General features: G+C 39.8%; 2 protein-coding genes across 7 annotated transcripts; one reads left to right on the top strand and one right to left on the bottom strand.

Annotated features, from left to right (window-relative positions):
- Window positions 1–4,423: 4,423 nt before the first annotated feature.
- sgms2b (sphingomyelin synthase 2b) lies at window positions 4,424–13,031 on the top strand. Of its 5 annotated transcripts, XM_086272680.1 has the most exons (8): window positions 6,020–8,144; window positions 8,226–8,330; window positions 8,577–9,311; window positions 9,927–10,044; window positions 10,128–10,185; window positions 10,996–11,091; window positions 11,249–11,415; window positions 11,965–13,031. In XM_086272680.1, the coding sequence occupies exons 3-8, from the start codon at window positions 8,794–8,796 to the stop codon at window positions 12,136–12,138; spliced, it is 1,131 nt and encodes a 376-aa protein (XP_086128806.1). In that variant the 5' UTR covers window positions 6,020–8,144; window positions 8,226–8,330; window positions 8,577–8,793; the 3' UTR covers window positions 12,139–13,031. The 5 variants fall into 5 exon arrangements, with proteins under 5 accessions (XP_086128784.1, XP_086128790.1, XP_086128815.1 ...); XM_086272658.1 differs by lacking the exons at window positions 6,020–8,144; window positions 8,226–8,330 and adding an exon at window positions 4,424–4,530; XM_086272664.1 differs by lacking the exons at window positions 6,020–8,144; window positions 8,226–8,330 and adding an exon at window positions 4,461–4,540.
- A 1,069-nt stretch (window positions 13,032–14,100) lies between these two features.
- Window positions 14,101–18,549, bottom strand: LOC147334467 (lymphoid enhancer-binding factor 1-like). Of its 2 annotated transcripts, none has more exons than XM_086272629.1 (8): window positions 17,172–18,549; window positions 16,530–16,572; window positions 16,326–16,435; window positions 15,561–15,712; window positions 15,340–15,463; window positions 15,058–15,165; window positions 14,928–14,977; window positions 14,101–14,192 (listed from the first exon to the last, which is right to left on the bottom strand). In XM_086272629.1, exons 1-8 carry the CDS (start codon window positions 17,184–17,186, stop codon window positions 14,171–14,173), a joined length of 624 nt encoding a protein of 207 aa, XP_086128755.1. In that variant the 5' UTR covers window positions 17,187–18,549; the 3' UTR covers window positions 14,101–14,170. The 2 variants fall into 2 exon arrangements, with proteins under 2 accessions (XP_086128755.1, XP_086128759.1); XM_086272633.1 differs by having other exon boundaries at window positions 15,340–15,460.
- Window positions 18,550–18,608: the final 59 nt, after the last annotated feature.

Raw genomic sequence — 18,608 nt, 5'->3', positions numbered from 1 at the left:
AACAATGTTATTACAATATACATCGACGTATGAATGTGTGAAAAGGGTATGAACCCTTCTGGGTCAATTTGCATCTGTATGTTTAGAAGAACAGTAATGTGTGGCCCCCAAGATTCACCTCATCTATCCATCTGCATTAATCTGAGACATGGACCTTTCTCAAAACCGACATTAGCAAATTGGAGGTGTTCCGAAAGCGTTCTCTTCAAGCAAATTCTTAGGGTGTCCCTTTCTAGACCACCTAAGAAATGAGAAGGTAGCCCCTGATCTAATGACCAGTCGCCAGTTGTAAAACAAACACAGCGACGATGACTTTGATGGTTTGGCAACGTATGACAAATTTATGGAAATTGGATCAAGACTAGCCCAGTGGAAGGTGTAATGCTTTCCGCCAAAGAAAACGTGAAGAGTCCACATGAAGGAAGACTTTTAAAAAAAAGTAATACCTTCCATCGAGGAAGCCCACATCATAGCCCCCAATCACAAGAAGTGAAAGCAAATCATTAATGAGGTCCAAAATCCAGCAGCACCTACAGCAGCGTATTGGTTTCGAGGACATCTTCCTTACCCAACTAATAGCTAAAGGACAAATGCAGGAGGAGCAGAAGAAGAAGAAAAGAAACAGAAAAACAGAAAAAACACCTGTCATTCAGTTCAAGGACTGTAATGTTCAGAGTGGAGGCATAGGCACCCACCCCCCAATTCCTCTTAGTCAGCGGTCCCCAACCCCCGGGCCACAGATCTTCTTTTTTGGTACTGGTACTGGTTTTATTTTGTTGTATTTATCCGCGGCACCTTATAGGCCAGTCTGTGAAAATATTGTCAGACATAAACCAGTCTGTGGCACAAAAAAGGTTGGGGACTACTGCTCTTAGTAACAGATGCATAGCAACAGATACATAGTAACGATAATCTTCTTAGACTTATTAGACTTTAGATTCCTTTAATTGATGACATCTCAGAATCTTGGCAGCCAATGTCCTTTCCTCTGACATTAGCAACAATGCCACTACAATTTCTCCAGAAATAGCAGTGTGGTTAGAAGATACATACTTCTGTAAACTTAAAACACTGAATAATAGCAATAAACCATTCATTACAATAATTTAAAAATACTGATGGTGCTTTTATATTTCGATGACCATCACTTTTATTTACAGCAATGCTGGAGAAAAATATTTCGATATTAGAAGTTGCAGTGTTGTAATTCCACTTTTCTCCACTAGATGGGGTTAAAAACAAAATAACTACTTAAAGGACTTCCAGTCGAAATGCGTGTTTGGATTGCAGACAAAACATCAATATCAGGGTTTATTTCATATTCTTTATTTTATTTTACTTTAAAATAAGCACCAGCCTCAAAATTCATGTCCATAATGTGTATTAATAGGATAATTTTGACTTTTTTTTGCAAATGATCTCACATTTGCTGAAACATAACTGTCATGGTCCTGAGTCTGAGGACTCAGTGTTTTGTGTTTCCTTATGCTTTTGTTCATTCCGAGTGTGTATTCTGTTGTGATTTTGCCATTTGTTAGGTTTCTGTTCTTTGCCTGCCTGCTTCCACTTCTCTGTGTTCCCTCTGTCTGTCCATGGTGTTATTGTGTCTGCTCATGAGTCTGCCTGTCAAGTTCAGTGTCCTGTCTGGTTCTCTGTGTCTGTTAGTTTCCTGTTTTATTCTGAAAGTTCATGTCTCATGTCAGTGTGTTCAGTTTTACCTCTCCCCTGTCTCGTTAGCCTAATTGCTCCCAGCTGTGTCTCCCTCCTGTGGCCCATTCCCTGATTACTCCCCGTGTATTTAAGCCCTGTGTTTTCCTGTGCTCTCTGTTGTGTTGTACTGTCACGGCTGTGCAGCGGTCGTGTGGTGAATTGAGAAAAGGATCCAAAATGCAGGCACTGGCTGGGGTGCGAGTGAATGTTTATTTACAGAGGTGATAAGGTGACAAAAACAGGAGGAGCAGAGCGGGGAGAAAACAAACCTAAACTGGGGAAAACTAAAGAACTCAACTTAAACCAAACACGCACGGGAGGAGGAACAAAATGCACAAAGAAAGATGGCGGAGGGATGCAGACTGAACACCGGGTTACACAGAATGATGCAGACGGACATGGAGTTAAACAGACGACGCGACAGAGAGCACAGGAAAACACAGGGCTTAAATACACGGGGAGTAATCAGGGAATGGGCCACAGGAGGGAGACACAGCTGGGAGCAATTAGGCTAACGAGACAGGGGAGAGGTAAAACTGAACACACTGACATGAGACATGAACTTTCAGAATAAAACAGGAAACTAACAGACACAGAGAACCAGACAGGACACTGAACTTGACAGACACAATAACACCATGGACAGACAGAGGGAACACAGAGAAGTGGGAGAAGGCAGGCAAAGAACAGAAACCTAACAAATGGCAAAATCACAACAGAAAACACACTCGGAATGAACAAAAGCATAAGGAAACACAAAACACTGAGTCCTCAGACTCAGGACCATGACAATAACCTCCAGATACAAACATATTAACTCTAACAGCTGGCCCTGTGGTCACTGTGTATATATACTGAGAGGATCTGATTCAGTTCAGTGTGTTTGGTTTTAGTCAACAGTGAGCTCGCTCTGGTGGAACCATCTGGTATTACAACCCAACGAGAAATGAGACAATTTCAATAATAAATCACTAACAATGATAATTATAATAATAACAAAAACAATAATTTCATTGGCCTGTTTTTATGTTGTTACACTTGCATCCTGTGACGTACGAGATCTATTTTAAAATATGGTTACTCACATGTAAGTGCTTGCTTGGGTATGCTCCAGAATATTTATCAGATCTCTTACAGTACAGTGTCTCACACCCCTCGGTGAGGTTGTTACTAATTGCAGAGTCCCGACTAACACATACAACTGACTCGTACAACTGAGCGAGCATTCTCAGTTTTTAGTGTCTTGCTGTTCAAATATGTCACTTACCTCACTCACTAACAGTATTTAAGAGCAGGTTTAAAACATGGCTTTTTTCAAATGAGTCTTTTTATTGATTTTTTTATTTTTATTTTTATTTGTCATTAGATAGCACTTAACACTTCATTTGTATCTTTGCATCTTTAATTTGTAGATTATCGTTTTATGAATTGATTTTGATATATTTACATGCTGTACATCACTTTGGTGTTTGCTGTTTAGATGTGCTGAATAAAATGAGTTGACTAAATACTTTAATCAGTTCACAAATTGTTTTTGTGAATTTTACGAAGTTTAGCTTATTGTCCATATCCACATTTTTTTCCTATTATATGTATGTGTTTTTGACGTATTTATCATTTATATGCCTCTAACTTTTAAAATGGTTCATTTTTGAATGCATATTTTAAAACTGATTTACTTAAGGCAGGGTGTCAAACATAAAGCCCAGATGCCAGACTCGACCACACTCCACTCAGGCCCACCGGAAGCTTTTGAAAGTGTAAAGGAAGACACATTTTGGGCTTTTAACTGTGATTTCATATTTTACAGCTTTTCAAAGACCTCCCCGTGGCTATTCGTACACATTCCTAAACAACTGCAAAGCACACTCTGCAACTGTTTCTAACAGTTGACTGGTTTTGCAATGAGTACACATAAAAAGGTTTATTAACAGAAAGTGTCTGTGACCTACCAGAAATTTTTCTGTAATTTACAAATTCTTACAAACTTAAGCTAAAAAAAAGTCACAGTGAGAGATTTTGTTTCATTATCTAAAGGAGAATTTCTTTAACGTTTTTATATTAAGATATCACAGAGATTTAAATGTGTCTGACCCCCCCCCCCCCCCCCCCCCCTCCCATCTCTGATTTATGGTATAAATTTGGTCCAAATACATGCAGAAAACATATTAGTGTAAAAGATTTATATTAAAATAATAGCAATGTCAATTTATTCATATACGATTAATACTTATAAAAATAAAACCTATAAATAGTCCTTTTTTTTGCCTACATTGTTTAATCATTGACTTCAAGATTAAAAGTGACTCAGTGAATTAAATGTTTGTTTTTCTGCCATGACCGGCTTTTGTTTCTTTACCTGCATACCTGAGGTGTTAGGAATGCTGACATCACTTAGACAAATATCGCCTTCATTCATTACCTAATTAGGAAATGAAAAATGTTTCATTGGTAGCCTCATTCTTTTTCTCATCATCACAACTTTGATTCTGTCAAGCTGTAAATGTTTATTTTTAGTTTTATTATTTGTAACTTTTCTGGTAAAAACGAGCTTCCGTACATCCGTCTCTCCGTTTGACGGAAGGTCCCGCGAGAGAAGTCGATCTCAGGTGAGTCACGGCCCGTTTCGAGTTGAGTCAGCGGTGCAGGCGCGATGCAGGCGGAAGCAGCATCACCATATTTGGAGTCAAACGAGGGACATGTGGAGGCGGGGCGCAGTTTCTCACCAGCACAGAGAGGCTCGTGCAGATGAACCTTGGTGTCGCTTAACCAGGAGACGGAAGAGGAGGAACAGGAGGAGGTGAAAAAGTGGAAGGAAAGGTGACAAAAAGTTAGTCTTGTTTTTGTCCGTCTTCGCGCGCACAAACTGCAGTTTTGTTTTTCTTTTGTTAAAACTTTTTTAACAATTGTTTTAACCTGTTTTATACCTAAAACGAACGGGAAACGCGCGTGCACCTTCCGACAGGTGTGTTTGAGTTCCTGTTTACGTTGCACCAGTTAAAATGTGAGACGTACACTGGCTTACCGAAGCCGTGGACACGAAATGTAACTTTTAACGTTAAATCGGAGTAGGTTTTCACGGTTTTGACATGTTCACACCATTTTTTTTTGTGTGAATTTGTACTTGTTCTATCAGAGAGTGGGGTTCAAACACCCTTTAAATGATAAGCCAGTTAATCGATATCAGACTCGTCAAAGAGTCACGAAACGTTTGTTTTTAGTTGCTGGAAATTATTTAACGTGAACTAATTTTAACTTCTGTTTATCAAAGTAAAGCTTAAAATTACTTCCTTCTTACTTTTGTTAATGTTGTGCTAATGGGATTTTCAGACTAATTAATCGATCAGTTGTTGATTGGCTAATAAGTCATTAATTAGCAGAAAGTTAACTCAAAGTTCGTGGCTGTTTGCTGTTTTGTGGCACATTTTTAAACATGTCATTCCTGCCTTTCTGTTGAGTCTTTGATTCAACGCTTGCATATTAGATGTGTTTTCATTGTGTTTAATTCAGCTGGTATAAAGGATTAATTGGCAGGTATCAGTACAATACTTCCAGCTTGTCTCTCTAGCCACTTTAACAGATACCAGGCTGGACTCCTTTTTGCCATAAGTTCCTTGTGGCACAGATTCAAGGAGGACATTTAGCTTCACACAGTTGGTGCAGATTTATTTGGCTGCACATCCCAAAGGTGCTCTGTTAGATGGAGATCTGGTAATTGTGCAGACCATCTGAGTACAGTAAGTTGGAATGAAAGAAGTTTGAGATGATTTAAGCTTTGTAACACAGTGTGTTTTCCTGCTGGAAGCAGCCATCGTCATAAAAGGATGGACATGGTCAGGTAAGCTGTAGTGTTTACATGATGCTCATTGGATTATAAGGGGCCCAAAGTGTGCCAAGCAAGCTGTGCCCCATACCAAATCACACCATTAGGAGCCTAAACTGTTGATATAAGGCTGGATGGGTCCACGCTTTCCTGTTGTTCACCCCATATTCCGACCGTACCATCGAAAAGTAGCCTCAGATTCCCGTTCTTAGCTGACAGGAGCGGTGCCCTGTGTGGTTTTCTGCTGCTGCAGCCTATCTTCTTCAAGGTTCCACATGTTGCATGCATTCATAAATGCCAAATGTGTGAAAATCCCAGCAGATCAGCCCATCTTGCATAAACAGCAATGTCACATTCAAAGTCATGAGCAATTTATCAGGTGTACCTAAAAAAAAAAAAAAAAAAAAGTGGCCAGTGACTGTAAACATTATGTTGCTCTAAAAACAAGTGAATCATTAATCAGCTGGTCAGACAAATAAGTCTGATAGAAATGTGACTGTATTTATCAGTTCCAGCACATTAATGAGGTTATTTATGTGTTTTCTATAACACTATATTACAATATTACGTCTTTGTGTTACTTTTATTTGTTTAAACGATGGTAAGTTTACTCATTTGACATTTCAGTGAGTACATAGACTGTTATGAAGCCTGCTCTTCTCACAGTGTGACCATTGGTTCTGTTTTAAATCCTTGTGACTGAATTTTGTGCTTTTTTTTGGCTAAACACATTCTCTGGTGAGTGAAAGATGAAAATATTCTTTATCTTACTATCTCAGTGAGGTAAGTTGGGCGCTTTGCAGCAGTGTAAAACTCGTGTGTCCTGGGTTAATGAATCAGCTCTAACTTGGTGAAATTGAATTCTCATGCCTGTAACTCGATTAGACTTCGTTTCTGCTGCTCTGTAAACAGGATGTAGCTTGGTAGCTGAGCAGAGGCCACTTTTCTGCCAGTTCAGGGCAGAAAGTGGAGCTTTTGACACAATGACGCTAAAATGAAACCAAACGGGAGCAGAAAAGCAAATAAAGGTTCATTCAGGGCAGAGCAGCTGATGGTGGGCAGCAGGAGTTGTGTTTGGGACAAAGTATGAAAAGGTAGTTATTTGGATTTTTCTGTATTTGCTGTTCGTAGGGACACAGTTACTCTTTTTTTTTTTCTTTAGGGTTTTTGTTTTTCGCAACATGATTGGTTCCCTAAAAGTATCAGGGGTGTGGGATGTTCAACTGGATGCTTAAATCTTACTGGTTGGTGACAGAAGTGCTACACAGTTAAATGTATTCTATAAACACAGTTATCATTTCAAATATGTTACAGTGCCACCAGCTGCTAACTGGGGCTGGGGACCTAGAAACTGCAATGACAGCTGTAGTCACTTTATAGAATCACTTTATTGTATTATATTCAACTTTTTCTACTTTACTACTTTTTTTTCTAAAAAAAAGTTCAACTTTTCAAGCTTAAAACGAACTAATTATCATTTAGCATCTTTCATACAGCTGTGAACAGTTTATTTTCATGGAAACGTCTTGCCTGAGTAATTCTGTCGGGTGAGACTGGTTAGAAAACATTCACATGGCGATGCTCACACACAGGTGATGTCAGACATGCACTCCTGTGTGAAGTGTTGGTAGAAAGGCAACACACTCAGGAGGAATTTATCAGCAGTGGGTTTACAAGTGCACATTTTATTTTAGAAGTCGATGAATAAATCCTTATAATTTCAAATAACATGTAAGTCAGTATCAAACTATGAACTTGGATTCATTGAATAGTCATGTTCGTTTCTAATGCTGGCCCAGTTTTTATGTTTTTAAACTGAAGTTTAATGATCATTTTGTTATTTGTCAAACCACGCCTTGCTTCTTGAACGAGGAAGGGCGTGGGAGGTTTATCAGCACATTATCAGCAGATACTGATCCTGAAGGTGAAGACTTGAAATGGCGGTGTCTGTCCCAGGTGGCATGCTGTCAGAACGTGTCAGCAGCTGTGGGTTCACACACTGTGTTTGTGTGGGCGTGTTGGCTTTGCAGGGAGTGTCATCCTCAGGTTACTAAAGGCCAAATTCTCTGGAGTCATGTGGGCTTCCGGGTGTAGGTGTGTGTATACCAGTATTACTGACATTGTGGGGACGTAAGTCTGTCTACAGTCACTCTGTGAGGACTTAATGTCCTAAGAGGGACCAGAATGACTTGCTGTGACCCTGAAATGGATAAACAGAAAAAGGTTGGATGAATGGATGGTAAAGGTCTGCTTTTAAGAGAGTTACATGATAGTGTGCGAGCTGGTATTACCAGTATTTTGGGGACTTGAGTTGTAAGGGAGACCAGAATGAGTACCTGTGTTGTACAACAATGCATTTAAAGATTAATCTGTACTTCTGTGTTGAACACATGTAGATCCTCCACACAAGCAGCTGATAGTGTTGCCAGTGTGACTATTTCAATTTCACCACCAAAGCAAGAACTGGCAGCGGAGTTCATCTTTTTAAGTTGATCCGTGCACTTCCAGTCGATTTGAGAAATGGCAGCAGAAAAAGAAGCAGAGAGAAATTTGTAGTGTCAATACAAGACCGGTTTCTGGGCTGAGGTTATGGAGTAGGTCTAATGAAAAAGTACAATTTTCACTTTATGCAGTTTAGTAAAGATCTGGGCTAATGGTGATGCCGCTAATATAAGACAAACCCACACTGCAGGTGTAGCGTGATACTCAGTGAGTGAAAGGAGAGTTCTTGAAACTCATCGTTGTTCTGAAGATTCAGCTGAAAAACTTTATCTGATGGATGAGAAGGGCAGATGCTGTAAGTTCATCTGATTATTGTTATCTAAACTCTAATGTAATCTGATTCTGACACGCTCAACATGCAATGTCTATCTTAGTTTCTGTTTTTGTAACTTATGTTATTTCACTGCAGATGTACGACGTAGTGAAACTGTTTGGGTTATGTAGGTGTACTAATGCGAGTCTATATAAGATCCTTACTGATAACTCATAACAGAGTTGTAGTTGTAGTTATTTTTTTTACTCATGGTCTTCTTTTTTTCAGGTTTATGCCGGTCACCTGCTTTCTCTGTGACGTCACTGCAAATACTGAAGATCGCTGCTCTGTCGTTAATACCAAATGGTTTGCAGACCAAGGAGCTCAATCGCTGCTGACAGTCGGACTTCTTCATTATTGACACAGAAGCTCACTCTTGTGAGTGATCAAAGAACTCATTAAACTTTTTCACATAAATCAGAGAACTTATTTGCCAAAGACTTCAATGGCAGCATCAGAACTGATCCAGGAAGATGATAAAAACTGCATAGAGGTGATTTCGACAGATCCGCCTTCACCTCCTCAGTCTACGAAGGTGCCCAACCATACTCACCACATCTCCCGGACACCTCATTCTGAGGATGTTCTCGATGGTGACGGCAAAGGCAGGCGCAGAAAAATTACTGAAGTGCTGAAAGAGAACCAGCTGATAAACTCGCTGTGCAACAAGATACAGCAACGCTGCAACTACGACAAGATCACCAAGGAGTCCGACGACCCTCTCCCTAAAGAGTGGTGGAAAACGGGCGTGTCCTTTATCTACGCCTTCTTCGCCCTCGTCTTCAACGCTGTCATAATCGTTATCATCCATGAACGGGTGCCTGACAAATCTGTGATTCCGCCGCTTCCTGACAAGTTCTTCGACTACATTGACAGAGTGCCCTGGGCCTTCAAAGCAACAGAGGCCTGTGGCTTGACTCTCTGTGGATTGTGGCTCGTCCAGTGGCTGGCACTTAAACACAGGTAATACTAAGGCTTGAAGGTGTACTAACACTCGTACTGCACCCAAGCCCAATTCCCCTCCCTTATGGAGTAAACGTCAGTGTGATCTTTTAAACTCACATTCTTGCAGAGCACGGGTTTCACTGTGTCATGCATTACGTGGTTTAATTGTAGTTGACGGAGCGTTAGTGAGGCATGCTCCAGTGCATTTAACAATCACTACAGGGATTTTCCGACAGAGAAAGTTTTCCCACATCTCCTGATCGCAAAGGTGTTTTGATCTGTGGCAAAGGCACGTCACTAATTCCTAACTTGTTGTTATTGTCAGCATTTCTGGTTATGCTAGTGAATTATGTTTAATTACCTCGTGGTTGTGTTAGAAACACATAAAATGCTGGGAGTTTTCCATCTTGGGTCCCCACTCTCTGTTGTAGTCAATTTTATTTCTCCCTCAGATTTTTGCAGTACTTAATAAATGGACTGGTTCTTATATACAGTGTTCCCCCAGTTGTCCCCGGGGTTACTTAGTGCTTTGTCTCATTCAGCTGTGAACGGGGTTCAGTTTCTTGCCAAACTGTCCTTTGACACACGGATTGGAATCTCACTGAAAAAACACTTTTATGTTATTGTCTGCAGAGCGATCGTGGCTCGGCGGTGTTTCTTCATGATTGCAACGCTCTACCTGTATCGCTGCATCACCATGTACATCACCACCCTGCCGGTACCTGGAAAACACTTAGAGTGCGCTCCAAAGGTATGTAAAGGTGCACCTAAGTACACTCACCTGTTCACTAGTCGCCCTTCTTCAGTTAAAGATCGTTTGTCCTGTCCATGCAGCTCTACGACAATGTGACGGAGAAAATGTGGCGGATTATCCGGATGGTCTCAGGAGGAGGTAAAACTAGATTTATAAAATATGTACAGTAAGTGTTTAGTATTTGGCTTGTAGCTGAACACTGACTCACAGGAAACACTAGTGTATTCAAGCACCGGACACTGCTGCATTGCACTGTGGCATACACAGCGGAGATTAGGGCATCTGAGATTGATCATCAGTGGGTTTTATTCATGCAGAAGGAGTACTGATGTAACATTTATGCTCACTCACACCAGGGAGCCTCGTTCCCACCACCAACAATTATCAACATTAGCTAAGGTTACATTAGAAAACGAGTCCACTCAACATTAATGTGCAGAGTTTCTTTAAAAGTTCTGCATCGTTCTTAATCACGTGAAATGAATGAATATAATATAATATAATTATTTAACGGGGCAGCACGGTGGCACGGTGGTTAGCACTGTTGCCGCACAGCAAGAAGGTCCTGAGCTCAATTCCACCATCAGGCCGGAGTCTTTCTGTGTGGAGTTTGCATGTTCTCCCCGTGTCTGCGTGGGTTCTCTCCGGGTACTCCGGCTTCCTCCCACCGTTCAAAGACATGCAGCTTGTGGGGATAGGTTAATTGGATAATCCAAATTGTCACTAGGTGTGAATGTGCGAGTGAATGTGAGCGCGAATGGTCGTCTGTCCCTGTGTGTTAGCCCTGCGACAGACTGGCGACCTGTCCAGGGTGTACCCCGCCTCTCGCCCTATGACAGCTGGGATAGGCTCCAGCGTCCCCCGTGACCCTGAAAAGGATAAGCGGAAGCGAATGGATGGATGTGATAATTATTTAACATAAAACGCTGCATTTCTTTGTGTCTTCAGGTTTGAATGTGACCGGCTCTCACATCTTGTGTGGAGACTATTTGTACAGCGGTCACACCATCATGCTGAGGCTGTCCTACCTCTTCATCAAGGAGTGTGAGTAACCACACACCTATTTATTTTTACATGATCACACACATTGATATGCAACTTATCACGAATAAACTCTTAACTTCACATTACCCTGATTTTACTACTAGTATTAAACTAATTTGTGCATGTTGCTTTATTAGTATTCCCTGTTTGTGTTCAGACTGCCCGCCCAGGTTCTGGTGGTATCGTTGGTTCTGCTTTTTCCTGAGCATATTTGGACTCATCTGCATCCTCCTCGGCCATGAACACTACAGCATCGATGTGGTGGTTGCATACTTTGTCGTCAACTGGACCTTCCGGTGGTACTACGCCATGCTGGAATCACATGTGAGTAGACACACACTGAGTTATGGCCTCGTAACACCATCTCCTGGCTTTATTCAGTGTTCTGGGGTTTTAGGATTCTTTCAGCTGCTTCAATTAGTCAGACAAGATTAGGACCAGATGAAAACATACAATCTCATTTTTAAACCAACACACCTCCATAACAAATAGAGAAGCAGCAGCAGCATGATGGGCAGGCAACAAAATGTTAGTCATGAAGCACGAAACACTTGCAGGAATAACGAAAGCATTTGAAATGGAGGAATCAATTTAAATGAGAAGGCCGATAGGACATAGTATATATAATTTGTTATACATTTTTGTATACACTTTTTGTTTGGAATGTGTTTGTGTTGGGCCATCTTGTTTTGGCCTATTGTTATTTCACTGTGTCAGGTATTATTACATTAAGATAAAGATACATAAAGAGTTTTAAACTCATAGCATAGCTGCATCTACTAAAAATCTCGGACAAGTTCAAATCTGAGTGACTTCAAAATTGACTGAAAACAACAACTGTTTCTTCTTTTCTAACTTGTGGTGCTCTGTCAGGTACACAATCAGGAACCCAACAAGTACCTGACTAGAACCTGGTGGAACCGGATCTTCAAATTCCTGGAAGGGAACGTCAAGGCTACTGTTCCCGTTGAGTTTGGGTGGCCAGTGCCCATCCCTACTACCTCATGCAGACGGAGATACAGTATAGTGGACAGGTATGATAGTTAAGTGAGGACAAAGAGGAGGGGAGATAAGTCACCTGATGACAGCAGCATCTGTCCTCCCTGACTCCTGAAGAGGACGGATGGACAGAGGTGGACATGAGACTCTACCTTCAGGTTATTTATTGGAATCAGCATTTTTTTTGTACTGAGGACTCACAGGAGGAAGAGACGGTGCGTTTACATTATTAGCTCTTGCTCTTTATCAGAAACAACATTTTTAATGTCTTCAGCATCCATGACGTAAACCTGCCAACAAGAAAAGACACTATTTTTTTGTAAGCTAGTCTGAGAGTGGTGCCAAAGCTAAACTTCTAAGCTGTGTTGTATTTTTCAGTCTGGATTGTTGCTAACTGTGTTAATTATATCTTTGGGATATACTTAAGGAAAATGAAGCTGCACATACAAATGGTAAAAAAAGACTAAATCTAAACTAGCCGTGTTGTTGTTTCTGGATGTGCAACCTAACACAAAATAAACTAAACCCTTAAGTATTACAGTTCCTTCTGGCTGTGGTGGTTTAAAGTGGTTTGACTTCAAATTCTCAGTGCTAGCTCCAGGTGGGTCCTCATCAGTGTCAATTAATTTGTTTTTGTAGCTTTATGTTCTTGATTGTTGTTGTTGAAGTTATATTTTCAAGTCTTAATGTTAAGTGTTAAGGCACTGAGTTAATGGTGGGTGTTTTTTGTTTTTTAAATGCCATATCAATCAGTGAAAGAAAACCTTACTGCAAACTTTGATTCTACCTAATGTACCTAGCATTAATAATGAAGGTCGTTGTGCCAGAAAGCTCCACAGTTTTATAAACATGTTTCTTCACATTTTTCCAATGTTGACTTGAACACACTGCCACAATCACACGTTTGCTTTGATAATAAAAGACTTATTTTGAGCACAGAACTGTTTACTATGGTTAAATATTTCTGTTTTAAAGATGAACTACTACATACAATTCACATATACATCTTCTCTGGAGGAAAAAAAAGCTCCTGTCTCTTTAAGACCCACATCCTTAAATGTCCACTTTCTTTTGGCCAACTGTTTGTCAGCTGTATTTTTTCTTTTCTTCTGTCACCTTAAATAAACTGTAGGTTACTCGTGAAAATGCTGCAAAACTGAACAAAAGAAGCCTCAGACGTGTCAAAAATGTGAAAGTAAATTCCATGTGAATGCTTGTCATTTCAATTTTTATCATGTTTTCATCCAGATTTGGCTTAGGACTTGTTCTAAAAAGTTTTGTTATATTTATTTATTCTCTGTAAGTCACAAAACCAGCATTGCAGTATCAGGAAGAACTGAGTTGTTGTGTTGTGATATCAGTGTTAATTGTTCTGACCGTCATGGCTTTTAAGTTAAAATAAAAACTTAATAATATGCGAACTAGGCAGTTATCAGCTGTAAAGTCATAAATCTTTCAGGAAAAGATTGCAGAGGTTGTTTGTTTAGTGACATTATTGTTTAGCGTGTAACGATCATAACTTAAGATAAAGATTTATGATTGGAAAATACGAATGAAAGTGTATTGATGAATGTTCACCATCATCCACGTAAGGAAATCTCAGAAAGTTTATTCCTTCTGACAAAGCGTTTCTCTCACTGAAAACACTACGTCCACTTTTTGGGACAAATTGAACTACTTAACAGTTTAAGCAGAGATAAAAAGTAGGTAAGTTGAGCAGTCATTTCATAAGGATTCAAGTCATTTTCTCAGTGGGTTTCAATTAAAAAAAATCTGAGGATTTATTTTAATTTTGACTATTTTAAAGTTTTGGGTAGCCCCAATAAGCCTGCATACACAATAATGTTACTGCTACATGCCCATAGTGGTGTTGTTTGGTCTGTTCGTGCTGTTGACATACTGATAAACTACATTTAGTTAGGTGCTATGATGATTAACCTAAGATATACCACCACTCCTCATCGTGTAGGAGGAGTTCACAGCCAAAGAATCAAACACGCAGACAGAAAAGTCACGCACGCTGTTTTATTACATTGTAGTTGTTTGTCATTGTCTGATTATCCCCCCCCCTTCAGAGCTCTCATCCAGCATTCAGAGTCCAGCTGCAATAAACAAACAGAAAAGATTTGTATGTATTTCACAGAAAATAGTTTTACACACGTGGTTAAAATCTCAGCTTTTATGAGTTTATTCACAGTAATTATTTCATACTAAACCCCAGTGTATCACTTTTATAGTTTAAAGAAACTTTAGGTTAATTATTAACACTTCTCTGCAGCGCCCCCTGGTGTGTAAATGCCAGTGTTTATTATTCGTTTCCATGTACAGGCAGGTGCTCACTGACTGAAAGCAAACTCAGTATAACGCAAAACAATTGTAAAATTAAAATAATTTAAAACCAACTGATGTATGTAATTAATAATAGTGTCATAAAAATCTTATTTAAATATTATTTGTTTATTTGGCCATTAAATATATTTATTTAAAAATAACTGCAGCTCACTTCCCAAATGTCTCAAAAACTGTTAAATATATAAAACTGAAAGTTTTAGTGGGAGAATCAGGATCTGTACATTAAAAAAGTCTCAGTGTAGGCAAGTTAAAATATTCCCATAAAACTCCATATCTGAGCACACACTGATAAAATAAATACATTTATTATTTAAAAGGGAAATAAAACACTGTTCTATTTTATTCTTATATTTTTGTGTATTACATTTTTTGAATTTTTGGCATATATTCACTCACATTAATTCCAAAATCCTTCAAATATCATCATGTCCTATATTTATGAATATGACTGGACTGTCAGTGACGGATATTAAAAAAAACCCGACCTGGAAGTGCTTCCTGATATCTGCTGGCTCTGCTTCCTCTTCCTTTTACCCTGAAGATTAAAAAAAGAAGCAGAAGCTTTCAGGCACAGACATGCAAAGGGAGAATTTCTGATAAATAAAATGAACATACGTAATTGTCCCGGGCAGACCATCCAGGGTAGAGCTGCATGTGGAGGAGTCTCTCTTTCTGCGCCAGGTCGTAATATTTGGACTGCTCGGAGTGGGACAGAGCGTGCCACTGAGGAACAGAGACAGGAAGTGCTTATTAAACAAACTCAGAGTTGCATAAATCAAACATCAAACATTAAAAATGGTGAAAAGGGCTACATCAGCCAGCAACCAAAGAAACCCTTTGAAACTGTGTTTGTGTTGCCCTGCTCCTGCGTCACTCTGACATCATCAGGCTTCTCACCCTGCGGCCCAGGATGCGGTTGATGGCGGCGCTCTCTCTCTCCTGGCCTTCCTGCAGCACTTTGTGTCTCATCTCCTTCATGTAGAGCATGAAGGCGTTCAGAGGCTTCTTCACAGGCTGCCTGCTGCCGAGGGCGAGAGGCACGAGCGCACAGAGTTCATTCACACCACTGGTTTCCATCAGAAGCACTGCTCAACTTTAGTAACCCACCACAAACTCACCTGAAGGCACTGTTGCTGTGGTAACAGGTGTGCTGCCCGGACTGGGCGGAGACCTGCTGGGCAGCAGCAGCGCTGATTGGCTGGCTGTACAGAGAGGAAGAGGGGAAGTGTCTGTCGCTGTAGAGGAGGAGAGGAACGAGAGGATGGACGGACTGCAGAGAGACAAGGAGAGAGGCTCAAACATTTAGTTTAAAAAAAGAAATTGAACGATTACAAATCTGAAAAAGTTTATTTTAAATAATTTATTGTACTATTAATTTATTTATAGTTGAGAAAATGGATGGTTTAATTTAAATGGCAGGTAACAGGATGTTCACTAGTATAATGAATACATTTATTCCCTTTTCTGTATTATCGGTGCTTCACTCCCAGCTTCCTCGAGGCTGCTGATCTCTGCCCAGCAATTTCCTGGTGTCTCAGTCTTGATCGTAATAGAAACAGAAAGCAGCAGCTTGTAGCTTTTTCCCATGTGCCTGATGTGTTGAACACACTGTGTTCAACACATCAGGCACATTAAAACAGCCTGGGGACAGTGGACCCCGAGCCTGGACTGCATTTAACACTGATTCTGTTAGAAAGGGAACATACTGGCTTTAAGGGAAGGTTTCAACACACACACACACACACACACACACACACACACACACACACACACACACACACACACACACACACACACACACACACACACACACACCCATCTCATCAGAAGTGAATCGAGGCCTCATCCTGACAGTGTGAACAGATGGGGATAAAAACACTCACAGTATCAGCAGCAGTGCTTTGAGTCTGTGGCGTGTTATTTTGCCCCCTGCTGGTCGTATTGAGATTCTGCTGCTGCTCAGCTGGCCACCAGTCGTACGCCTGCAGTTTAACTGAAACAGAAGAAGGAAACAAATCACTTTCGAATGTTGTCAGAAAATGTATTTTTTGATGGTCTTACTTTTATCTATGTTTATTGATTTTTACCGCCACAGCTCAGCCCTGCAGAGTTTGGATTTAGTCCCATCTCCTGAAATAAGATCAATAATCCACAGTTTACAGTGACTCAGGCAGTCAGAATGAATAAATGTACATTTCATTATCATCTTAGCATGCATTACACTATATATTACAAATGATCATTTACTGGTTATTGCTCTATCATTAATATGTAACTGTCAACACAAAAGCGCTTTATAAGCACTTACATTTGATTGACACTTTTACTCTGTTTACTTTCGTCTGTTAAAACTGTTTTATTGTTATTTTAGTTACATTTATATTTGCTCTAAAAGTCATTGAGTTGCCATGAATATCTTTATTTACCAAACTGTTATCATTTGTAGATGAAAATCTTAATTTTAAAAGACGACTATGATGAAATTTACCATTCAAAACATAAAAAACATATTTTTTTTACTTTACAATAAAATGAAGTTAAATTAATAAGTTTTGTAGAAATTAACTTGTATTTATGTGATATCAATATGACTATTTATGACAATGACTTTACCGTACAACAGTTTCCCCAAATAAGGACCAAAGAGCCGGTAATACACCCATGATATCCTTTGATATAATTCAATTAAAAATCCAATAATAACAATAATCACTAGAATGAATACTTACCTCTATGCCGGGCATCTGTCTGTCCTTGACTGTAAGGAGGGAATATACGAAAGAAACCTAAAGTAAAAGTAGATTTAGAGATTTGTGGATAATTCAGATGTTAGCACGGAGAAGAGTGGCAGGACAGTCTTTGAGTGTGATTCATCTCTACTGTAGAGATGAACTCGTGTCCATGATGTTTATAAACCCCTCGACCTCCCCACCCCCCAACAAACAGCTATTTTCTTCCCTCAGGTTCTTCCAGTGCTCTCCTCATAGTTTTCTCTTCTACACCCACAAAACCCCCCAAATGTTCAGATTGTAAACCATCTACAACCTCAATCACCTGAGAGTCAGGGCTGGTTGAGCTCTTTATTCCTGTGACCATAATACTGTCTTTCATCAGTCTACTTCATAAATCGAAACTGCCAAAACAGGACGAAAAGTATTTCCTTAAGATATTAAACTGTTAGTTTTTCACAGGTTTCACAGTTTTTCACTCTTTTTTTATTTACATTTGCAGGCCCTAGAAATGCCCACACAATACGTTCAATTAACAATAAAAAACATTTATATTTAGAACATTTTTGTGCACGAACACTCAGATATAATCCTCTTTTGTATTTCACCACGACCCTTGACTCCTCCCTCTCTGGCACCCCCAGGTTCAGTGTTGGTGTCAGGGGTGAGGATCCCTCTGGCTTTGCTGGCACAACTGTCAGAAGTGTTTTGCTGTGATGTGTCCGATTAAATTATCACCAATAGAAACCATCAAAGGAAATAATGAGGCATATTTTTTTTGTTTTAGTAATATATCCAACACATATTGTTTAAAACAGATTTTAGTGAAAGCACAACTCCCCCCAAAGGCCAAGGGCTAGGTTAAAGCTGATGCCAGCATTGGTAATGTGATAGTGATGTGATAGCGTCGCGTAGTGTATTATTCTTTTTGTGTCACTTGAGATTTTAACATATATTCATGCAGTGTATGAATAAATTTATTTATTTTTCACATGGGTAAAACACATTAGATGTGTGCAGCTCGTCAGGAAAGTGTTCACAGGAAAAAGAGTTGAGGGATGGGGGGAACAATGCAGGGTGGTGGGGAACTCCAGCCCTCAAGGGCCCATCCTGCAAGTTTTAGATATCACTCTAGGTCAACACATCCCAACCAAATGATTAGTTCATTACCTCTGTAGAACTTCAAGACATGTTGATGAGGTAATTTTGAATCATTTGGTTCAAGGAGACATCTAAAACCTGCAGGACACTGAGTTCCCCCATTCTGTTCTAATGAGTGCTTCCAGCAGGGTAACACACACTGCTACAAAGCTCAGATAATCTCAAACTGGTTTCTTGAACATGCTCTAAATCCAAGATTTGCATCATGCTCGTGCAACCAGCAAATCTGTAGGAACTGTGCGATGCTTTAATGTCAATATGGAGAAAAATCTCTGA

This window comes from Aulonocara sp. 'chitande type north' Nkhata Bay, linkage group LG3, assembly GCF_057382095.1.
Source record: "Aulonocara sp. 'chitande type north' Nkhata Bay isolate Kocher_YH1m ecotype deep benthic linkage group LG3, A_spYH_male_GT1.1, whole genome shotgun sequence".
Lineage (NCBI taxonomy): Eukaryota > Metazoa > Chordata > Actinopteri > Cichliformes > Cichlidae > Aulonocara > Aulonocara sp. 'chitande type north' Nkhata Bay.
The sequence above is the reverse complement of the archived record's forward strand: the minus strand, read 5'-3'. Positions and strand labels throughout refer to the sequence as shown.